General features: G+C 39.7%; 1 protein-coding gene across 3 annotated transcripts in view; it reads right to left on the reverse strand.

Annotated features, from left to right (window-relative positions):
- kif1b (kinesin family member 1B) overlaps window positions 1–22,494 on the reverse strand; it is a 58,791-nt gene that overhangs the window by 16,456 nt on the left and 19,841 nt on the right. Inside the window, exons 6-25 of one of the 3 annotated variants that reach the window (XM_042409808.1) lie at window positions 22,101–22,279; window positions 21,376–21,487; window positions 20,726–20,803; window positions 20,566–20,631; window positions 19,902–19,977; window positions 19,343–19,421; window positions 19,081–19,223; window positions 17,938–17,979; window positions 16,003–16,214; window positions 14,415–14,494; window positions 13,797–13,872; window positions 12,313–12,392; window positions 11,738–11,844; window positions 11,304–11,387; window positions 10,827–11,007; window positions 10,628–10,700; window positions 2,869–2,974; window positions 1,804–1,952; window positions 609–787; window positions 147–284 (exon numbers count right to left, since the gene is read on the reverse strand). In XM_042409808.1, coding sequence (XP_042265742.1) covers window positions 147–284; window positions 609–787; window positions 1,804–1,952; window positions 2,869–2,974; window positions 10,628–10,700; window positions 10,827–11,007; window positions 11,304–11,387; window positions 11,738–11,844; window positions 12,313–12,392; window positions 13,797–13,872; window positions 14,415–14,494; window positions 16,003–16,214; window positions 17,938–17,979; window positions 19,081–19,223; window positions 19,343–19,421; window positions 19,902–19,977; window positions 20,566–20,631; window positions 20,726–20,803; window positions 21,376–21,487; window positions 22,101–22,279 — 2,240 coding nt within the window. Of the gene's footprint in view, window positions 1–146; window positions 285–608; window positions 788–1,803; window positions 1,953–2,868; window positions 2,975–4,356; window positions 8,429–10,627; window positions 10,701–10,826; window positions 11,008–11,303; window positions 11,388–11,737; window positions 11,845–12,312; window positions 12,393–13,796; window positions 13,873–14,414; window positions 14,495–16,002; window positions 16,215–17,937; window positions 17,980–19,080; window positions 19,224–19,342; window positions 19,422–19,901; window positions 19,978–20,565; window positions 20,632–20,725; window positions 20,804–21,375; window positions 21,488–22,100; window positions 22,280–22,494 lie in introns of those variants that run through there. The other 2 variants (XM_042409805.1, XM_042409807.1) reach the window with 2 other exon arrangements.

A 22,494-nucleotide genomic window follows, 5' to 3' on the forward strand; every position in this document is an offset into this window, starting at 1 on the left:
GACCATGAAAGTGAAAAATGGAATGGAAATAAACCCATTTTAAATAAATGGATCACAAAAGCTGCCTGACTGAAGCCATATTAAATTAATTAGCCACAAAAACATTGATTTTTTCAATGTGTTTTTCCTGCCGTTGCATTACATACCTCCCCACAAGTTTAAACCAATGGAAGCGGTCGTAGAAGGGGTCATTTCCTGTCAGAGAGCCCTCGCCGTCCTCCTGGTTATTGGAGGCCATTTCTCCAGCGCGGTCGTACATCTCTCTCATCTGGTCCAGCCTCTGCCTGCAAATGACGCACAGAAGTGCACTCAACATTAATGAGAAGCAGAAAGAGAACATACAGTACAGCTCACCTAATGGCTGGAAAGAAATGATACTGTACAGATGTCAGTCTCATTACTCATGAAATGTTTTCTGTACTGTAAGTATCATGTTGCTCCTGTTTGCACTGATACCATGAGAAATGTTAACAAATCTTCACAACATTCGAGGAAAAGCACTGAAGGTGTATAATAAATAACATGCTGCACGTCTATGAATAAGTATCTAATTTTTACACACATCTAATTAAAACAATAATTAGTTTAATGTATGCTACGGTCATTACTTGAGTTTATCAAGGGACCAGTAGTGTGTGGCTCCGTTCTTAAGGTCCTGAACCTCTACGGCCACCACGGTGCGGGGGAAAGGCCTGGAGTCACGCTCTTTCTCAGGCTCTGGCGGCAGGAGCTCAGGGGGTAGTGGAGAGTAAAGAGTGTCTGTCAACAAGACAAACTGGAACTGGACCTGAAGGATAGGAGACATAAGTGGGAAAGGAAGAATAAAAGAAGAGTAAGTCGACAAAAAACAAGCACATGGATCCACTCTGACTTAAAGCACAGAACCTTTACTCATAACTGTGGTTAAGATTTGTTTGTAGTATGGCTCCATTTTACTGGAGACATTGGAAGGTTGAAAGGTCAAACAAATCCATACCACCCACCATTTTGTGCCTTCCTCTTCTCAGAACTCTCTGGTGGCAATATGCTAAACCAATTAGCAACACTGGACATAAATTACAGACAGGCAGATAACTCAAAGATATGCAAGACTCCTCTGAAAATGTCTTTGTGAGAGATGAGCCATTTCCAGTATCAATCATTCAGCGCCTAGAACTGGGCGAGAATATAAATCACACTGGTCATCCTGATGAGGAAGGTGGACCACAGCGGACCAGCTTTTGATTTGTAACAAATTCAATTTGTCTGTGACAGTAAGTCGACGTCCTACCAAGGATGATTTAAAGGATCGGCTTGTACGTTATCTCAAACATACACTATGTTTTAAGTTGTGTATCCATTTAAATAAATCACAAGCATCAGTGCGGAATAAAAAGAAATCTTAAATCAATCTGACGGCGCCTTTCTTGACATCATGTGGGTTTGTGTAAAGACATCTGGTCAGTAGATCATGTTTTCAGTCCTCTTGCTTCACAGTCAAACATCCAAGAAGCTGATGTTTAATGGCTGATTCATCTCTGTAGGTTTGGCTGCCAGGTGAGTACATTAATGGAGGACAATTAGGTCTTTAACCACATTTTGGATCAATGATTTTGTATCATCCTTTACACACGCTTTTCATTTAACATTAATATCACCTCTTTAGCGGGTCCCACATGTTTTTTTTTCTTCATATTTTAATATTTTTAGGCCTTTCAGTAAAGCAGGTTAAAAACTCAAATTAAGTTTATAATTCTTCCATCACAGTCAAAGCTGGAAAACTTCGTCCTGTCAGGAAGCAACCTGAAATGTAATTTTACGTACTCTCTTCTTTAGTTCCACACTAATGGCGTTGGCCTCTTTCAGGTAAACAGCGTTTCCCCACAGCTGGTCACGGAGGGAGGTGAACTGATGATACCTCCACTTCCTGAAGGCCCACTGAGCCAGCTCAAACTCATGCTGAGTCCACGGCACTGTAGGCAGACAGAGGACATAGGTGAAGTTAACATGATGTCTATGCACGCGCACACGCACGCACGCACGCACGCACGCACGCACACACACACACACACATAATGTAGATGCACATCAAGCCCAAAAGGACCATACCAGTGGCTTTTCTTGCTTTAGCTCAACAACAGATCCATTGTACTTTACTGCCCACAATTCTGGGTAATCCATCAATATTTCATCACTTAAGTCATTGCTTCTGTTTATCTTGTATGAGAAAGATGTCTTAAGTTCAGTCCCATCAACAAAAATACAAAACATAGGTCAAGAACCTGCTATCACTCTTAATTTCATTATTAATTCTGATGCTTTGAATGGTTTGTTCAATTGAATAATGTTTAAAAACAGGAGTAAATTGGGGATATATTGTAAATTAGTTCAAACAGACAAAAAGCTTATTTTCCTCTTTCAGTCAAAATGTGTCAGTCATACTGTACTGAAAAATACTGCTTGGAAGGTACATTTATATTGATAAAAACCTTGATTTGGAACGTTGTTGCCAGTAAAATTAAGGCAATTTGTAGCTGATGAGCTAAAACATGAAAAACTACGCATATGGTCCTTTAGACTTCAAGTAATGGTTTATATTACATTAGTAGTACGTTTTATTCCAAAGGGATTAGCGGATATATGATTTATCAATTGTTCTGACTTAATACCTTGAATGGGTAATTAGTATGGACATATTAACACATTTTCATTAATCTGAATGAAGTTGACATTATGTTCTTTTGATTATGAGACAGAAAATACTGTACGCACATCCCAGTAGTTTAGGCTCTAGACAGAAAATGTGGAAGAAAACAGATTTTATTTTTTGGGGGCTTAAATACGGTATGTAAAGAAATATCTGCAAGACTGAAGATTCACAGTACATACCCTCCTCTTCCTCCTCCTCCTCCAGCTCTTCTTCATCGGGTGTCTCGGCTACTAGCGAACGAGTCTCAACCTGTTTCTGAAGTTCCTGCAATTTGCTCTCGTAAACCTGGACACCAACATAGGGAAGAGGAGAGAGAACATGGACAACTGTCCATCAGCCGCAACAACAGGTGAGCTCAGCTAGCCATCGGAACCGCATTTCACATTTCAACCCAAAATACACTCGGCCCCTTCTTATATGATTACTACTTATTTTCTGTTTTGAAATTCCACAACACAACCAGAGTTATATTTCGACACTAAAGACAAGAGCTGAAGACTTTGATTATTTGACTTTGTTTAAATGTACGATGTCATAAAATGTGCAATGAGATGTAAACAAGGACTTTGGATCGTTTTTCCTCATGCTGTATGTTTCCAGACCTGTATCGAAACCCTACATGTTATGGACTTACTATGGACATCGTGTATGTATGTGAAACATTAGCAGTTGAAAGCTACTAATGTTTACTTAAAAACCTGTGATGATAAAATATGTTACACAACCAATAATCACATGTCCACTGTCCATAATAAGACATAACCCCAAACTAAAAAGCAGATATAATTGAAGAGTTCTGTTCAAAAAAGAGAAGTTAAATTTAAACTTTCTATATACAGTACTAAAGAATAGTGGGTAGCTCAAGTCCAAAGACAAAGTAATGAATAAAAAACTTTCACCTTTTGCAGTGATTTCTTTTTTTGTGTGTGCAATGGGTATACAATGTTCTGGAAATGAAACTCCATGAAAAAAAAAAAGAAACATCATCATATATTCAGAGAGAAATGGCTGGAGTAGTAGAGGTGAGGTGCTGGTGGAAGCTGAGTCAACTGTAATCCAATGAGGGGCGCCATCATCATCAGAGCAGGACAGGCTGTGGGCCCGATGACCTCATCCTGTTTGTTCAGTGTCTTCTGGGAAGACAATGCAGCCTTTTCATTTGTCAGTAACCTCCTCCCTGCTGAAATCCTACCAACAAGCTAGAATTTGAATTTTCTCCCAATTCAAGCAACCTATGGAAACCCAATAATCAAGTTTTTTCTGAAGCTGCTATTATAACACAATGTTTAACATAATGAACCATTTGAAGCAGTATTTGAGGCAGCTTCAATGCATGGATATCTAAATTCCCAAGTAGGTTTAATGATGGCTAAATGTGATGAACAACAAGGACATTCCAACAAATTCAACTTTCACCTCAATCCCATGTTTTAAAGTGTATATGTGGGAGATTGTCATAATGTAGTTAATAAGAAATAACACCAGAGATAAATCTGCAGATGACAGATACTACTTTTAAATGTAATATTGTAGAAACAATAACAATATAGTGTCTAAAATGGTTTAGTCTTTTCTGCTGTGGTGCATGTAAGTAAAGATCTGATTCTGTCCCTAAACTGGCTTATTGGCTGTGAAAAAACCCACCCATATATAACAGATAACCGCACTTGGAGCATGTCATTTTATTTCAGTCATACTTTGAAAATAAACCTCCAACATCACAGGGATTCAGTATATCCTCTTTAAACCTGTGTGTTCCAACAGGTAGGCCTACTATATGTTTGCACAAAGTGCATGATTAAGGAGCAACACAACTTGGTAGCCACAATGAGGCACTTGATATTGCAGAGTCAAAACAGCAGATAGACGTACAACACTCAACAGACACTTTGAAATGAGACCTAACACAGACATATATGTATATTTCAAAAGAACAGTACACTGTACATTGTCCATTTGATGTTGTATACTTTCCAGCTTACCTGGTAGCCATAAGCACCAGTGCATACGTTAAATAACATTCTTCAATGGAGCATTTATTAGAGATGTAAGCTTTTGCATGCAAAGATAGTCATGAAGACACAAGGTCATGATGCTAAACAGCGCAGGGTGGGGACACTAGACTTGCATATGTCATTATATCATTTGGTTTTTGTTACAGCATAGTTAAGGCAGAGTATATACTGTCAAAACTTAGTATAAAACACAGAAAATCATTTAATCATTCTGAACCCAAGTTCAACATTTTGATAGTCCTTAAATGTCTCTCCCATGCTGCTGAGTGTCATGGTTTCTCTAAAATGATTCGAAGGCCATCGGGTATTGAAATGTAATAATTATTGGGTTCTTTTAAAGCTACCAATGCAGCAAGGAAAAGACAGATTGACAGGCAGATTTGCTGCTTATTCAAATAAGCATCAGCTAAAGCACAGAGGCAAAAAAAAAAACTGACATCAACGACTGATTTCATAGACCATCACTGAAAGTTCTATCCAGGTTGCATGAATATGTGGGATGTGAAGGAGCAAGGCAGAAACAAGGCAGTCCTCAAAATCTCATTTGACATGGATAGTTCTCCCAAATAACATTATGCAAACACTTCAATTCTTTGTCTTCCTTCCAACATTTTTTAAGGCGAGTCTTTGGGAACCATGACAACACTCTGTAGGACATCCATTTGAAAGACGGTGAACTCTGTGCTTACTCAGTGAACCACAAACCCAAGATGTAATTTTAAGAAGGCATGAGATGGAAATAAGAGCTCAGATGTGTGGTTTATATAGTAAGAGAGGGGAAATTATTTTGAACATTCTGGACTGGTTAGAGTGAAACTTTCAAATAGATTTAATTTTCTTTTTTTTGGATTGTGTCGTCCTGTGTACGATTAGGTCCAAGCATTTCAGCATAGTGGTTCTTACATTTGATAGGGTCTTTAGTGAACTCCAGGATTCAGAGAACATAGTATTTTTTAATGAAAACATCCTGGGGGCAAATAAACTAATATGTGAAATGTGGGTAGTTTGTAAATGAAGTATAAAAAAATACATTTTTGGGAATAGAGTAACTTATTGCTTAACATTAAGATTTGTGTATTTAGTAACTAATTATACAGCTTATGCATGACTTGAAGAAGTGCAAAGTACTGTCATACAAGTAGGCAGCAATGACATATTTGAAATAAATCCAAAAAAAATCAAGTCTGGGATCAAGCAATCAAGTGGCTTACTAAAAAAATTTGAATAAATCAGTACATTATTACTATAAGGTTAGTTTTGGTTAGGTTTGTTATTATAGTTTGCGAAATTTAGCTGCAAACCACTGAATTAAAAGGAAGGGAAAGAAAATACTTGACTGTAAATGCACAGCAGGATTAATAAAGTTAGTGCGTAAAAAGGCACTTTTTGAATACCACTTTCTTTAACCACTATTTCAGTCTCTATTTAATTGGCAGTCACACCATCGACTAGTGCATCAAGTTATTCCATAATTAATGTTAAAATGTCCAACATACTGGTCTTTAGATTCCAGATCTAAGCTAATGAGGATTTACGACAGAAAATGTTTTATGGAGGTACAACACAAAATGTAAAATTGCAAAGAGAAGTGATTCTTCAATCCTAACATTCAATTACATGGTACACAGGAAGAAATAAATACAGGGTGTTTTCGGTTCCTAATTTGGGCTACAACAACATAAATCTTGATTAAAACACATCAATGTGTTCATACTGTAGTGGCTAAAACCATTCAGGATAAAACAATACTAAAATGGCAAATATGTAAACTCAGAAATTCAGCCATGAAGATAATTTTGGCAAATCAAAGCATGATGGATGAATTGTCACACATGCTGAAAAATGAACAGAGTAAGCATGGCATGCATCTTCCGAAAAAACAGTCCTCTTATTGTCTGTTGGCTTCAATTCCTTATGACAGCTCTCCCTATGCTAGTGATGACAGCTCACACAATGCAGCAAAAACTTTTAAAACGGCATATATTATGACGATGATAAAATGTCTTTTTATAATACATACAATACTTTTGGATCAACCAATAACATACTGATCAAGTGCAAAAGTCACAGTTTTAGCTGTTTGACTCACATGATACTGAGCTGTTGTGATCTGTAATGTGTTTGCCTACTAAAAGTATATCAAACTAGTTCCTCATTCCACAAGTCCCACTCAGACTGCTGTCTCTCTGCTGGCTTTTAGATTTGGAGCAGACATCTGCCTGCGCATTCGCGGAGGTGCCTGAAAGTTGATTGGATGATTAGCATGGTCAGTGTGATGGTACTGCTGGTAGCCATTGAAGCTTCCATCTGTATACATCATGCTATTATAGTGGCAAGGTCGTTGATGGTGTGGCTGGGGATGTGCTGGCTGGTTCTGATGGTGGCGGGGCTGGTAGAGAGACTGCGAATGCCTCCTGTTAGGTTCAGACTGCTGCAGTGACTCCATGGAGCCAGAGGGCCGCTGGCGGTGATTCAAAGAGTTGCTGCGACCTCGTTCATGGGGCTGCTGGTGTTGGTTGTTCCTATAGTTATGTCTGTGACCCTGGCTTAATCCTTGCTCCAAGTCTTTGCTTCTACGCTGGACTGATGGGCTTGGCAATGGAGGACTGATTTGGATAACTGAAGCAGCCATCTTTTCTCTAGACTGTACTCCTTCCGCAGCCTGGCTTTCTCCCTCTTCTTCCTCTACAGCTTCTTTGGGCACCTTTAGCTCAATGACCTGCTCATCTGTAATGATGATATGGGTACCTGGGCTCCAAGAGTTGCGGTGCTTAGGGTTACTTTTGAAGGGGAAGCGGAGCTTGCGGTCTTCTGGGGGTATAAAGCGGTGTGGCCCTGTTTGCCGGCGGAGCTGCTTGGAGATCTCTTGTTGCTGAAGGTTCTTAAGGCGTAACTGCTCTTGGCGCATCCAGCGCATGTGGCCTCGCTTAAGGGTCGAGTCATCTCCTGTACTTTGGCCTGTTTGTGAATCTCCGTCCTCTGGATCAGGCTTTTCAGGCACAGGAGGTTTTCCTTCTAGAGGGCTTGGAGTTCTGGCTGCGCTAGTAGAACTAGAAGTAGAAGTAGAAGTAGAAGTGGGTACGCTGGGAGGCTTTTCTTGGGTCTCTGGGGTGATGAGTGGAAGAACCTTTTCCATTTTGACCATTTTATTCCTTAGAGCTCGGATCTCCTCATCCTTCATGTTATTCTGTTTCTTAACCTCTTGCAAGATGTCCTCGAGTTTATCAATGTGCACCTTTAGTTCATCCATAACAACACCTCCTGGTCGAGACAGAGTGGTAATGACATCTTCAATCCGCTCATCACCAACCCCTACAGTGTCCCAAACATCTCGAGCCACCGCCCTCCAAGAGTCCCGCTCATTGGGGTCCTTCTTGCTGTAGCTAGCGCAAAGCTCCTTCATCTTTACAATGGCCAGTGCCTCAATTTCCTGCCGTGTGTGGCGGAAATCATTGAGCGCTACTTCATAACAGATTTCTTTGACTGCCTGGATCTTCAGATCGGAGATGGTCACCCACTTGGAGTCCTTGGTGATGCGGCGCCGCTGAGGGATCTGGTACATTTTGACTGGCTCTCTTCTCTTTCCGCTGCTGGGTAATCCACACTTTTTCACTATGGTTTGTAGCTTGCTGGGGGGCAGCTTTTCCCTCAAGGAAGTGATCAGCCTCCAGCTTTCTTCACAAGACCTCTTATCTGAGTCATCCCCACTATCAGAGTCGCCATCCTTGAGAAAACAACACAGGAAACAAACCAAATGGTTCCCAAAAAAAAGGAGAAATTACAATGGGAAATCAAAGAGAGGATGAAAGGATGACTTTTAAAAAAGAATGAATAAAGGTACGAATATGCAACACGGGAACTTCAACCATGAGCCAAGTGGAAGTTAAATCAGAATCTAATACTTCAGCTTGGTCAGAATTTTGATGTTCTGATTTTCAAGACTTAGGATTAGGATATTTACCATGGAGGACTATTACATTTTGATAATGTTGTCTAAATATTTTGCATACATCATTACTATACAAGATGTATGGCAACATGCGGTATCATTCACAGAATTATGTTCAAATTAAAGATAGAAAAACAAAGAAATGAAAATCCAACAAACAGTGGCTTCCATTGACTTTCTTGTTCAGTTCGTCTTTCTTATATTCTCTCTGGTGAAATGGTGATGGGGATATGAATATTCATTAAAACATTCACTCGATATAAAAATAAGTCTGTTCCCATCTCAGAAAGCTCAGCTTTAACGATATTGTTCCCAATGTTGCATATTGATATTAAAAGTAAAAGGTAAAGCATGTCTATCATGATTAGAAAAGAAATATCAATAGAGGATAGTTGCTGATTGGAGCACTTCTGTATCGTTTTGTGATAATCCTCTTCGTAAATGAAAATTTAGTGATTTGAAAGCTGGATCCCAAACATGCTACCGTGGCATGCATGGCATGCATGTAGATGGATTTTGGAGCTTTCCCCCCTTTAGTCCAGAAGGTTTGAGTGGCTTTAGTATTAGCGGTGAGTTAGAAGACAAGAGTGTTCTTGCAGTTGATCAGAAAGCCAGTAGAGAGAGGAGAGGCAGAGGTGAGGGTAAGTGTTAATCCACTACAAGAAAGATTAGTTAGTTGGAAAAAAATGCAGTTTCTCATTTTTTTTGTAGACAAAGTACATTACAGATCACAACCAGTGGGTACAGATATTTCAGGTCTTGTGTATGAAACTTTATCTATGGCTAGAATTGGACATGTTATGTCGTTGGGAGTCTGAACCCTATGCCTGTAGCTCTGCAAATAAAACCATGAGTATGGAAGAGGTCTGTGATTCACTGATTCAACTTTGAGCAGTGATACTGTAACTCTGTTGTTGAGCCGTGCCCTCAGTGCGCTACACAGACGCCAGATAAGGCTAGCGAAGAGAGGTAGCCAAAGAAGTCAATGAGAAACCACATTGTCACTATCCATCAAAAACTACAGCAGGAATTTTTGTTATCACAATGCATTGTACATGTCAGCAACTGCATTGAAGAGATGAAACTCAAGACAAAACAGAGCAAGAAAACTAGAGTAGAAATCTAATCAAAGCAAATCAACAGCCACCTTAAAGTTGACCAGCTCAACGGCAAACACTGCAACTTAGTCCAGAACCAGTACTGAATGAGTTAAGAAAACATGCTATTAACATGAACCATGCAAAAGCAGCAACACTTTATAAAAACAAGAATATGCATTTCAATACTGACCAGTATTCAATCAGTTTTGTTTTAATTCAATTTTGATCTTGATATTGAATCAAATTTAGCTGTAAACTGCTGTTTTGCAAGATTCAAATACACTATAGAAGACACAAGAAAAGTGAAAACGGGGATTCTGAAAAGGGGAAAGCTTTACAATCTAATTCTCGCTCAACCAAATTGCTACAGAAAAATCAGTTAAACTCAAGAGGAAGACGATTAAAAGCTCATCTGTCTCAAACCAGAAAAACTTCCATGCAAGAAGAACAGACATGCGCTAGGAGTAAAAGTGTGATTGACACACACATATCTCAAAAGTGTCAGCTCAGAGTGAGAATTAGTACTAGTCAGATTTAAATAGACCAAGTGAAATTATCATCCAAAAAACAAAACTAGCTTTCCAATTGTAATTGACCGTAGAAAACCATGCTTTAACTTTGTATCCCGCTTATGACACTCAAGTACATTTCACTCAAAATCACACACAAAATCACACACTAGCTCATCTATATCACTCAAGAAGCTGCCTTTAATTATGATATAGCTCACTTGCAGAAAGCATCATATAAGTTATTGTTTAACACCTATTAAACCCACTCTGCAGTTATTGCTAACCTGTCTACAACTTCTAGCATGATTACAGAAAACACTCACAAAGTGGGTTTGATTAAATTCCAGCTCATTTGAACTCACCAGTCTTTGTTGCTCCAGAAGTTGGTCTGCTTCCTCCTTCTCCTTTTTGTACAGGATTTCCATCTCAGTGAGTCTACGTAAAAGTGCAAAATATATTGTGAGATACATCAATTTAAGGCATACTGTACAATCCACAAATCAGACTACTGACACCTTTTGAAAATTCATCTGAATAACACTAACAGGATGGATTGCATACCTTTTCTCCATCTCCTGCTTCATGTCGATGCCCTGCTTTTCCAGAAGCTCTCTCTGAGCAAAGGTCCAATCCACTGGTTCAACTGGGGTTTCAGCAGATGGCGTTTTCTCTCTTTCAGCCCTGGCCTGTTCTGGGTGGTTGAAGCGGAACACGTGGTTCTTTCCCATAATGATACGGTTTCCTGAAAGAAGGTAGAGCACATGTGTGGCAGGAATAAGAATCGAAAGCATGAAACTTGCAAGACATTGCTCCATCTGTGCTGTAACCAATGGAACAACAATTTGAAGTAGAACATCTAAAAGGCATTATGAACCACGTTTTATAACCGTGATTCATGAAGTCCAAGGAAAAGCCCATTATATGAAGTCAATAATCTATGTTATTAGGAAATCAGTCTCATCAACCTCATTTATATTGAAGATAATACAATTTCCCATTTACAGATTATTTACAAGTTTCCAAAAATGAGATATGTACCTGAACGAAGCTGGATTGCACCCTCAACACGCTTGCCATTGACGTAAGTTTCTGATCCCTCGCAGGGCACAAGCATGACGATCACTTCAGCAAAAACACACCAACCAATAATCAGTAAAACATTCTGAAAAGCTCATCATTGTTCATTTTTAGATGGTAAAGGACAAATAGCTCATCCAGAGTATGTAGTGATTACTGTCATTTAGGGCATAATGTTTTACATTAGCACAGAAAATGAATTGGAATCTATATTTATGCACCAATTTCATCCATTGATAAAGTGCCTAATGTTGCTTCTGCAGGTATTTAGGGACTATAGGTATTGGTCTTTTAATCAGACCTTTCTTCCGATCAACTCTTCTTTATTCATAAGAATCCAGATATTTAATACACATGCATACATGCACAAGCAAGAAAACTCATAACCATCTCACCATCTCCATTGGCATTCCTCTCACTGCGGAAGATGCAGTGCTCTTCCTTGATGTGAGCACCACTTAAGACGATGTCCTGACGTCTTTCGGCATCAGCCTGACCCACCCTGCAACAATCGTAGAGGCCATTTTGAGAGAGTGAACAGTGCTCTCTCACTGGATTGGCAGCCATTTGGGCAAAAAGTCAGCAGCAGAAGTTAAATGGGACTTTTAAAGCATTACTCAAGAGAAGGCAGCACTTCTAAAGTACTATGGGTTCTTTCATCTGTGATTCTGTCATCCATTATTGTCCCCCTGGGGCATGACTGTAACAAAATACTCAACAGGAATGGTCTATAGAGGAGTCCAAAAGGACCGGAAAGAGGGAAGGAAAGTAGTTTTGCACAGTCATTTTTTTTTTTTGGATCTGTGGTAGATATTAGGGCAGTTTCTTCAGACTCTGAAAGTTTCTCTTTCATAACATAAAAAGAGGAAAAATTAAAAAAGTAGTCTTTCAGAGACCCTGCCTGGGAGGAATTCCAAACTTTTCCACATCCTCTGCAGCATTTCAATGTCATCAATCAAGTTTTGGTTACCTTGTAATTCCGTCTTTGATGTAGTAGAGCAGACACTCTGACATGAGAGGATCCTCATTCAGGTTAACCAGGTGAGGAGTCTATGGATGAAACATAAGAGGTAGACAGTTTAATACGAAAAAAGTTCAGGAATTTTCACTTTTTCCATCAGAATTCTACATCTAGGATACGAGAAATGTCAACCAAGTGGGTATAGTTTCATATCAAACACTGTCTTCAGTGGCCTTGAGTGATACATGAACAGAAATGGTCACATTGACACAATGCTGACACCTCTACAGTCTGACGCATCACAACACTACGACTCAAACAGTGCTAGCAAGTACTCATCAAAACCACCAACCTTCTTTGGGGAAAAGACCCCATTAAAGTCTGTATAGAGATCACAAGGCTTCTCAGCGAAATGCTAACCCATGGAGTGGCAGTGCGTGAGAGAAAAAAATGAATGGAAGAAAAATGGATGTGAACAAAAAAAAACTAAACTAAAGCAACAATTAGCAGCAGAGGAAGGGGGTCAAAACCTGCCTAGAAAAAGATTTATTTCAAAGAGAGGAATTTTCTGAAACCAAAGCTGATCTAGTGACAGCTGGCGCTGAAAAGTCAGTGTTTAGAAGATCACAAATATTTCTCTGTCGCAATTGTGATTCTTCTGACAAGCCCATACTAACACATCTACTGGACTTATTGTTACTGACACGCAGCAGTGCCTCTACTGAAAGATGCTGGAGAGGTAAGGAGAGTCAGGGGAATGTACGACTGCCTGTTATTCAATATGCCTCATGACAGCACTAATAGCTCTAAGCAACTAAAGGAAAGGTTTGAATACTCTATTACCTCAGTGCCAAGTATTATACTTAAACATAAACCTTTGTTAAGTGGTTGATGTGAAATTTAATGTCAAAGTAGCTTACGTGCATAATCACTTGTCAAAATCTTAATACATTAGGCAGTCAGTCAATCAAACATGGTGGAGAAAAGGGAACAATAGATGTTCCACAGAGTAGTTAAAAAGATGTAAATATCTGACCAGAAATACATTAAGTTCAGATCTGTGCATGGGATGCAGTAACTATGAGAACTGCTCTTACTATGGACATTAGGATGGTAAAACACAACTAAAAACTTAACTAAACTGTCAGTTATGGGGCTACATCTAGTGCAGGAAAGGCACTTTGTCTGCCGATATTATTCAACAAACCTTCTTGGTGGGAAAACAATCAAACTGGTCGTCAGCATGGCTAAGCTGAGTATACGGAGGAGGCAAATAAATGGTAAAAATGGAAAGAAAGACAGAATGATAAAGAGAGCAGTTGAGAAAAACCAGCGACGGTACAGGGAGGGTTCTCATGGAAAAGATAACATGGGAAACAGAACTAAGGAAGTGATGGTGGAAGGGCGTGCATCACCACCACCCATGGGAAATTCGACACAGTCTGCCGCCTGGCGCCTTCAGTGTCTATGCATGTGTATCATGTCTGCCCTACCTTTTTAGGAGAGAAGACCCCCAAAGTGCCTCCATCTTCACGGATTGCAACACCCATCTCTGCAAGCAAGGCCTCCCTGTAGTGAAGGAAAGACATTTGTAGGCTTAGGAATAATAGTTCAATCTGATGGCTTTTGTGGCTACTCTTCTATATACATGTATAGTATATTATATAAAAACACACACCATACCATCTATATACAATACATTTATTTTCAGCAAAGTGCCTTCGTTTTTATAAGAGTAAGAGGATGAGAAGTGATGGTGTGCAACATTACAGCAAGTGATTTGTGGTATGACAACAGGCAGAGAATGGTACCACTGAGACTCAATGGGTAGACAGTAACATGGTTGATGTCTGCAGTCACAGATGAGTGGGTAAAGGGGGAGAAAGGGTGCGAGATGGGTGTGTGTGCAGCAGAGTGTGACGACAGAGAGAGAGGAAGGGAAGTGGACAGAATGAGCGCAGATGAAATGAGACACATACAGTAGGTGTGGGAAAGTGAGACAGACAGCACAGAAGGGAACAGAGTTATTGAGGGTTGTTTAACGCTGACAGGACACAGACGAATTGAGGGAGGGTTGTGGAAACGAACGGAAATGGTCTGCCAATACTGACCTCTCCATGCGGATTGCCTCCGTCTTTCGCAGTTTCTCTTCCCAGGTTTCATTGAGCTCTGCAATGATCTTTTCTGATTCCTGAACACAGATGGGAAAAATGTGAGAAAAAAATTGTTATTGTAACTATAAACAGTGCAGTGGAGGCTGCACATTTAGCTCAGTAACAACAAGTCCACCCAGTCTCTGGATTTATGAGAATTAGTTTGGCTCAATAGAGACAAACCTGCTTTCTTGGTCAAGTTTCTTTATTAACTAATTAAAGCTCATTGGAAATTTGTCTGTTGTTCTGGACATTGATATATTCTGTGACATGCCACATTTGTTACTGCAAAGGTTTAATAATGCAGCACACAGTCATCTTTGATTAACATCATAATGCATTGCTATGCAGGGCAATACTGACGATGGTGTTATGTTTTGTAAGGATTGTAAACCTTCACTGTAACCTTTATTTCGTAACTAAAATAGCTGCCACACCTTTGAAGAACAAAGAATGTGAATAGTACAAGCTCACTATTACAGCTAAAAGCCAATAAGACTGGATCTATTTTGGTCCAATTTCCTCCGTATCTGCGTTGGTGCTTGACGTCATTGGATGACAGACAGACTGGGCACCATGGTTGCCATGGAAACTGCAGCTCCTCATAGTTGGTTGTTGCAATCCTATGTGCTCCTTTATCAACAGAGTGAGAGGTCTGCTGCGAGTGTGAGAGATACGAAGCTCACAGGCCTCATGAGAACTGATAGATTGATTAAAGGCTATGTGTGGGCTAAAATGAAACAGCCATATTAACATTAAATGAACTTCTAATTTACTGAACGTTACGCTGCATGTGCTTTGATTTTACATTGCTTTGAATTTTTTGACTTTCACTCAGCGTACCAATCTATTCAGAGATATTTTAATATTTTGAAAAGATGCACCTTCTACAGACACCGAAAGATACTTCAACCTGTACTGTATTTAATGAAGTATCCTCAATACTTGTTCAAATCAAACAATTACATATATATATGTATGTATTAAGATATATTTTAATTAACAATTATTGTTTATTAGTAGTATATAGTTTATGGTTTATTATTATAATATCCAACAACAAACACTAAGGGAAGCTCCTCCTGTGCCACTTGTGGTAAATACACATTTATCAATGCAGAAGGTGGAGAAAACAATATTTTGGTGGCAGATACAGAACAAGAGCCACTGGAAGAAATGAAAGATAATCATTGATTTATAATAATCAATAATTAATAATGTGTTTTAAGTATGTTTTAATAGTGTTTTTACCCAATAATTAATGAGATATTACAACACATGCCTTGCATAAACATTTACAATCTAGCCTGTTGCCACACATAGCACCACTGGGTCAGCTTTTAGCTCCACTGAGGGCACAGCTGGAGGGCAAAAAGAAAAAAATGTGCTTTTTTCCCCCAAATCTTTAGTGAGTTAAAGAAAAAAGCCTTAAAGTTGGAGATTAAAGTAGCCAGAGTTGATGGTTTTAGCAGATTTTAGCTGTGGGACTGCTCTCTTGACTAGAGACATAAGTGACACCGTAGCGGCCTACACAGGACCACTTTACCTTGAGTCTTTCGATAGCCTCCTCTCCTCCAGGTGTGGACATGATGCGCTCCTGTATGCTGGTAACCGACTGCAGGCCCCCCTGGCTGCACAGTGAGCCAGAGGATGGAGAGGCTGTCAGGGAACCAATAGGGGCTGTGGAGAAATGGCCAGGGCGTTGGTTCTCTGAGGCTATCAAGTATCTATTCTTATTGTTCTGAATGTCTTTGAGGTCTGAGCCAACAGCAAGAGAGAAAGAGGGAAAGCAAAAACAGAGAAAGGTGGGATAGGTTCGGGACAGGATAGGGGGAATAAACCACATAAAATGGAGGAATAAAATTCCAGATAGGAGGAAGATAGAAACAAAAGAAGGAAATGGGGAAAGAGAAAAGGACAAAGGGAAGGGAAGACCAGTGTAAGACAAATGTTGTACGTCAAAGGGTTAAGACAAACACCCAGCATAATGGTCAGCTACAGAGAGCAGCAGATTTCACTCCAGATTGCTTTCAAGAGTAATGTTTGCAACCATTCAGCTTTCAGAGAAGAGATTTCAGCTTGTACTAGAGATTTTCCAGAAGCCCGTTTTTATGTGGGCCAGAATTACAGTGCAGAGCAATTAACACTGAACACTTAATTTCCAGTGTGTACAATAAGGTGATGTCACAGTGTTGCTTTTGTCTTGAACTCTAGTGTGAATGGGAACATACTGTGTGAAAACTGCTATCAGTGTTATCAACTACAGGATGGGGGGGGGGGAGACTGAGAGTCGTTGACACATGCTGCCAAAGTTCAGCCCGCAGTTGAGCAGTATGATTCACAGCACACACGTGTGTGCTCGCTCACACACACACACACACACACACACACACACACACACACACACACACCATAACAGAGCCACAGCAGCCTCTGTAAAGGTCAGGCAGCTCATGTCAATCTAATGGCCTCAAGGACATCTGAGGTAACAGACACTGTGTCCGTTAAAAACCAAACTAAAAATGAATGGCCAATAGAAGTAGACTTTAAATGATTTTAGGAGGTGCTGACACTTTGGAAATAAAAATGAGAACGGTTGCTGACACGGGAAATATAGGCTTTTCTTATCTCCAAAAAAGGGAATGCATCAAGGCCCACTGATGGAGCCATTTGACTTTACTTGTACACGGTCTGTGGGATAAGAGACGCAAAAGGTGAACATCTACTTTTGGTCAGGATCACCTCACAGTTTAGGAGCAGTAAGACTATTATAGGACAGGGCAGGAGAGGAGATGAGTTAGGGATTTGTGAGAATAGCAGAGAGTGCACTAGCAAACTAACTATTCAATACAAACTATCATAACACACCAAGTTGGTCAACTCTGTATATATACACCTCTGATGTGGCTACTTAGAAATTTTAAATTATGCACCTTTCTGTCTGTAGCTCTGAGCCTCAGTTTGAGAACTGAGAAGTTGCTCTCTAAGGCTTTGAGCATTGTCACCTGCAGCGGATGATTAGTAAAACAAAAGAAAATGAACAGGAAGACAGCTGGCAAGAAAAGAAGCTTGAGAGAGTTAAAGGCTGACATGGTAAGAAAATGATGCAGGTGAGTTGGGGGTGGGGGAGACGGACGAGCTAGTCTAAAAGTAATGTTTCTAAAAGGGATACTCCAATATTAACTTGTGATAGTTGGATTTGAGCTTGCAAATAGCTGCCTCACCCCCATCATTATGAAAAATAACAGGAACACAAGCGCAAAGCAAGCTAACCTACTAGCATGCTAACCCTCGCCAGATCAGCACACCTATGGAAGCCTTGCATTTCTCATACTATAAAGCTTTAGCTTTTTTTTTAGCATTTACATGCAAAGCTGGTAGCAGATTTCATATATAGGTAATGGGGGGCATAAGCAATGTTAGCTATTATCAATAGCGCAAATAGTGATAGACAATGCATGACTACCACACATATACACACATTTGACTCCACTTCCCGGGCAATCATCCCCCATAGGATCAACTGGGGGGGAAGCAGGAAAAGATGAGAAGGGTCAGAGGTCAGCACCAGTAGAATGGAAGGAAAAGGTTACAGACATTTCTTAGTGAGAAGAATGAGAATGATAACGAGGATGAGAAGAAATGGCATGGATTGACTTCTTAAATGAAGTGCCATGTCATTAGGCATGATCTAAGCTAGCTCCAGTTTGTGTCTCTAAAGTTACATTCAAGTCACAGAGTTAAGAGATAAATACACTGCAATGTTTGAAAAACCCAGAAGGTTGTATAACAACACTTATTGTTTTTCTGAAGGTATTTCCAGAATCTGTTTCTTAATCCAAACAGAGATGGTAGAAACAGAGTCGTAATTTGGGAAAAGGGTTAGAAATCTTTTTTATCATGTGGCGCACAGAATATGTTTCCATCCAGATGGTTAGAAGACTCTTTGAAAAACCCAGAACTTACTGCTGTCCTAAAGGTATTTCAAAAATCTTCAAACATCGCCAAGTATTTATTTCTTTTAAGGATGCTTTGCTCCATGACTCAAACAAGCTAATACATGAGAGGAACAAACTGGGGCTAGATCTAAGCAGGCATTAGCAAGTAGTCAGGTTATTAATCAGAACAGATATTAGAAGTTATTAACGAGTGTATTATGTCTCTAATTGACTAGGCTATGAGCCATTACTCTTGTGTACAGCAAATGAAGTGTGATATTTTAATGTAGCTTTAAACTACCATTTGTGTTGTCAGTCACAGTTAGCCACATGTGACCATATGAACTTTCATTAAGTGATTTAGAAATACTCTTTAACTATTCTATGCATTTAGTGTTATATAGCACATATCATACATATTACAAAATACACATTATACATTTCACTTTGTAAACAGGAAAAATAAACCAGTATAGAGGTAAATAGATTTCAAAAAGCTGTTGAAGTCTTTTTAGTTTTATACTAGGCACAAGTACAGGCACTGCAATGGAAACAAAGCTGAATGGATGAAAGAAATGAGACAATGAAGAAGACAGAAAATGTTGCCAGTTTGTGCTTGGCCCTGAGAGAGGAGGTAGATGCTGCGCGGCTGCAGATATGGCCTGCTGTGATAGCATAAAACTCACTGTCCAGGATGTCTCCCAGGCCCTGGGCACGGAGCAGCTCCTTCAGTCGAGCCACTTCGTCCTTCAAATCACGCACCAGCTTATTGTTGGGATCCTCATTGATGACAGCATTGCATTTGATGTTCTTAGCTCGGTCAGCATAGCTAAAAATGAAAATAGACTCTATTTGTAAGGGGGCTTTGAAATAAGATAAACTGTAATGAAAACAATTAACTGGGATTCATTTGTAAGCTATTATCTACACCCTGGATGGAAACCTTACCGCAGTGTGCTGAGAGTTTCGTCATAGTTGATATCTGCAGGACTGAGGGCAGCTACCATAGCTGTTCTGGAGTTTCCACCTGTGATTATCAAAGATGAGGAAAGAGGTGAATTATGTGAGAATGTGGGTAAAAGATCATTTGTCTGACATAATATATATGGACCTAAACAAGATAGATCAGTATTAGATTTATTTAAAAATAAAACAGGATTTCCACTGCACTTTAAAACGCTTATTTATTCCACTGAACTGCTACTTAGAACACGTGACAGCTTAGATTGAAGATAACTGTACACTCTGCTTGATACGTGTCTGAAATAAGCAGATGGGTGTGCTTGTCTAGTTAAGTTGAAATACAGTCTGCTGACAGTGTTCTGCTTAAATTAGCAGAGAGTAATGTACACTAGCTCTATTTTTTTTAATCCCCCCTTCCTCCGTAATACAGGATACAGATGGTTCAATTTTTCCTGCTATCAGGGTATAAGGATTTTGCTACACAGTATACATACATAAATTCCACCGGCAAAGGATGTTTATCAAACGATATTAATGTTCATACCGAGGTTCTCCCTCAGCAGCCATGTCAGAACTGAGTCTCTGTACGGGATGAAGTCGCTCTTCTTCTTCTTCTTGCTCTGTAATAAACCAAATATTAATTTGGCTGGCTGGGAAAAAATGCTGCTGTAAGGCTTTCTGTTTAAACACTGAAAATTAGTGATGGCAGGTAAGACTGGACGATATGATGTATCATAGCAAAAACCTTATATGTATGTAAGGGACAAGTGATCAGGTAAAATGAGTAGAGGCTTGATTTGATGCCCTTTTGCTCATGTGCAAGAAATGTTGGCATTATTCTGCATGATGCCTAAATGCACAGCACTTGATAAAAATGATAAAAAAATTGTTGTGGCAGAACACTGTGCAACAACGTCAACAATGCACATGGCAAAGGGCTGTCAAATCTGGCTCATGGGAAGAATCAGAGGTTAGTGGTTGAGCTGTCAAAGGGTTTACCTTGCTGGTACAGTTATCCTGTATAAGCAGGCATTGCAAGGACAAGAGAAGAGAAAACAGACAAGACATTACAGCATGCCAGGCTACAAATATTAATTCCTTGAGAGGACAAGGTCAAGTTGTAGAGGGTAAGAGAAAAGGCTCAAGAGGAGGAGGAGGAGGATAGAGAAAAAGAAAAAAAGAAATAGAAATGGACGTAGAACACTCACCACTTCAGCCAAGGCGGAGATAACCTTTCCTAATGTGGTGAGGGATTTATTGATGTTTGCTCCTTCCTGCAACCGCAGATGAAAAAATTTTTATTCAAGTTGATCCAAGTTTCTAACTGTTTATATTGTTGCTGGGTCTCTGTAATAACGTGAGTCTTACCTTTAGCCTGGTACCTTTAGCGCCAGTGGAATCTGCTCGTTCACTCCCTGCCAAGTCTACCAGACTAATTTTACTGACCTGAAGAGGGAGGAAATACATTTTAAATTCCATAAAGTTTATGAATAATTTATATTTGAATAACAAACTGGGAACAGATGAGAATACTACTGAAACGATAATGACTGCATACTAAGTACCGAATACTAAGTTCAAGATATTTTCAGAAACCAAAACAAACTAAAACATCTAAAATCTTTCAAAGTCACATGCATAGGAAGTGTAAACATTCTTAACATTTCAACATTACTGTCGAGTGAGATGCAGCTAGGCACTAAAATCTGATAGAGTGGTTAAAGACAATAGGCATTGTGTTTACAATAACACAGAGGTCTTTGTCTCTCCACAGTCAGAGGAAACGCTACAAGTCAAATCTAAAATGGCTTTCTTCTTCCTTCCCCCATCACCATAAACTTAAAGAACCATAGGAGACATCTTGGCGAAACTATATATAGACAAACTTTATAAATGGGCTCTAAATAAAAACCAGTATGAAGAAATGCGCTCCCAACAGCATGGGATCATAATCACAATCTGTGCTTCACAGTCCAATTAAAGAATCAGAAGGTAGGCTGTCTGTCTTGTCTGCTGACCTTTTCTGTGGAAAGGTCTGTCTCGCTGTCGTGTCTTCTCTGTGTGAAGACGATGGTGAAAACAGCGTGAGACCTGCTGCTGGTCTCATTCATGTTGGTGGCAGCCACAGTTCTGTATGTTGACAAAACGAAACAGAAAACAATATGGATATTACACATTTTCTGAGTACTTTAATCACTTTTCTTTTAAATTACTCAGTATTATTAACACTAAATTCATGGTCTTGGCTATTACTTGAGCTATCATCGCTGGGTTTTACGCCTATTAGGGTGAATTGAGTCTAAGGGATTATTTTGTGTGGCGGAGGTGGATAATACTGTGAGGACACCAAACACAAATACATAGGCGTACTCAGAGGGATAGTCACAGGGGAGATACGGGCTTTACACGCCATGTTCTAGAAATAAGCCTTCTGAGTCAGCACAGGAAGATTAAGGCAGGGTTTACTCCTCCCCACAGGAGCTCTCGTGACACACACACACACACACACACACACACACACACGCGTGCGCACAAATTGCATGCACTGAAGTATATACACATATTTTAATGAGAAATACTACTTGCAATTAGAGAAAGGTTCTATTTCTAAGGAGTCTCAGTCATCCAGGTCATAATGGACTTACGGTTTTATTAAAACCTCTAGATAAGCAGGGTTCTGGTGTTCTGAATGTACAGTAACTAGCCGTTCCTTGAACAACACTGACGGTCAAGCTTGGCTCACCTGGCCTTATTGCCTGCATCCATTAGGTCAGCGATGTCTGTGTAGGAGGTGACAGCTAGTTTGGAGAGGTCCTCCACGTAGGGGCCGAGTAGAGGATGTTCTCGCACTCGCAGGTTCCCTTTGTTCTTGGGGTTGAGCAAATCTCGCACACGCTCACAGTAGATCTCCATGTAAGCGACCTAGTAGCGAGTAGCAGAATATCAGTTCAGGTGCTGCAGTGAAACAAGCAGTAAGATGAAGCTGAATGCAAAGTAATATAATACAGATCATAATGATGTAGGTATATTACTGTGTAGGAGGATATTTGTTCATTTTTAACTATTAAACTCACATTAGAATCATTTGCTCTGTGAGACTTTCATTTATTTTTTCAGTTTGAGAAAAAGTGTACAAT

This window comes from Thunnus maccoyii, chromosome 4 (genome assembly GCF_910596095.1).
Source record: "Thunnus maccoyii chromosome 4, fThuMac1.1, whole genome shotgun sequence".
Lineage (NCBI taxonomy): Eukaryota > Metazoa > Chordata > Actinopteri > Scombriformes > Scombridae > Thunnus > Thunnus maccoyii.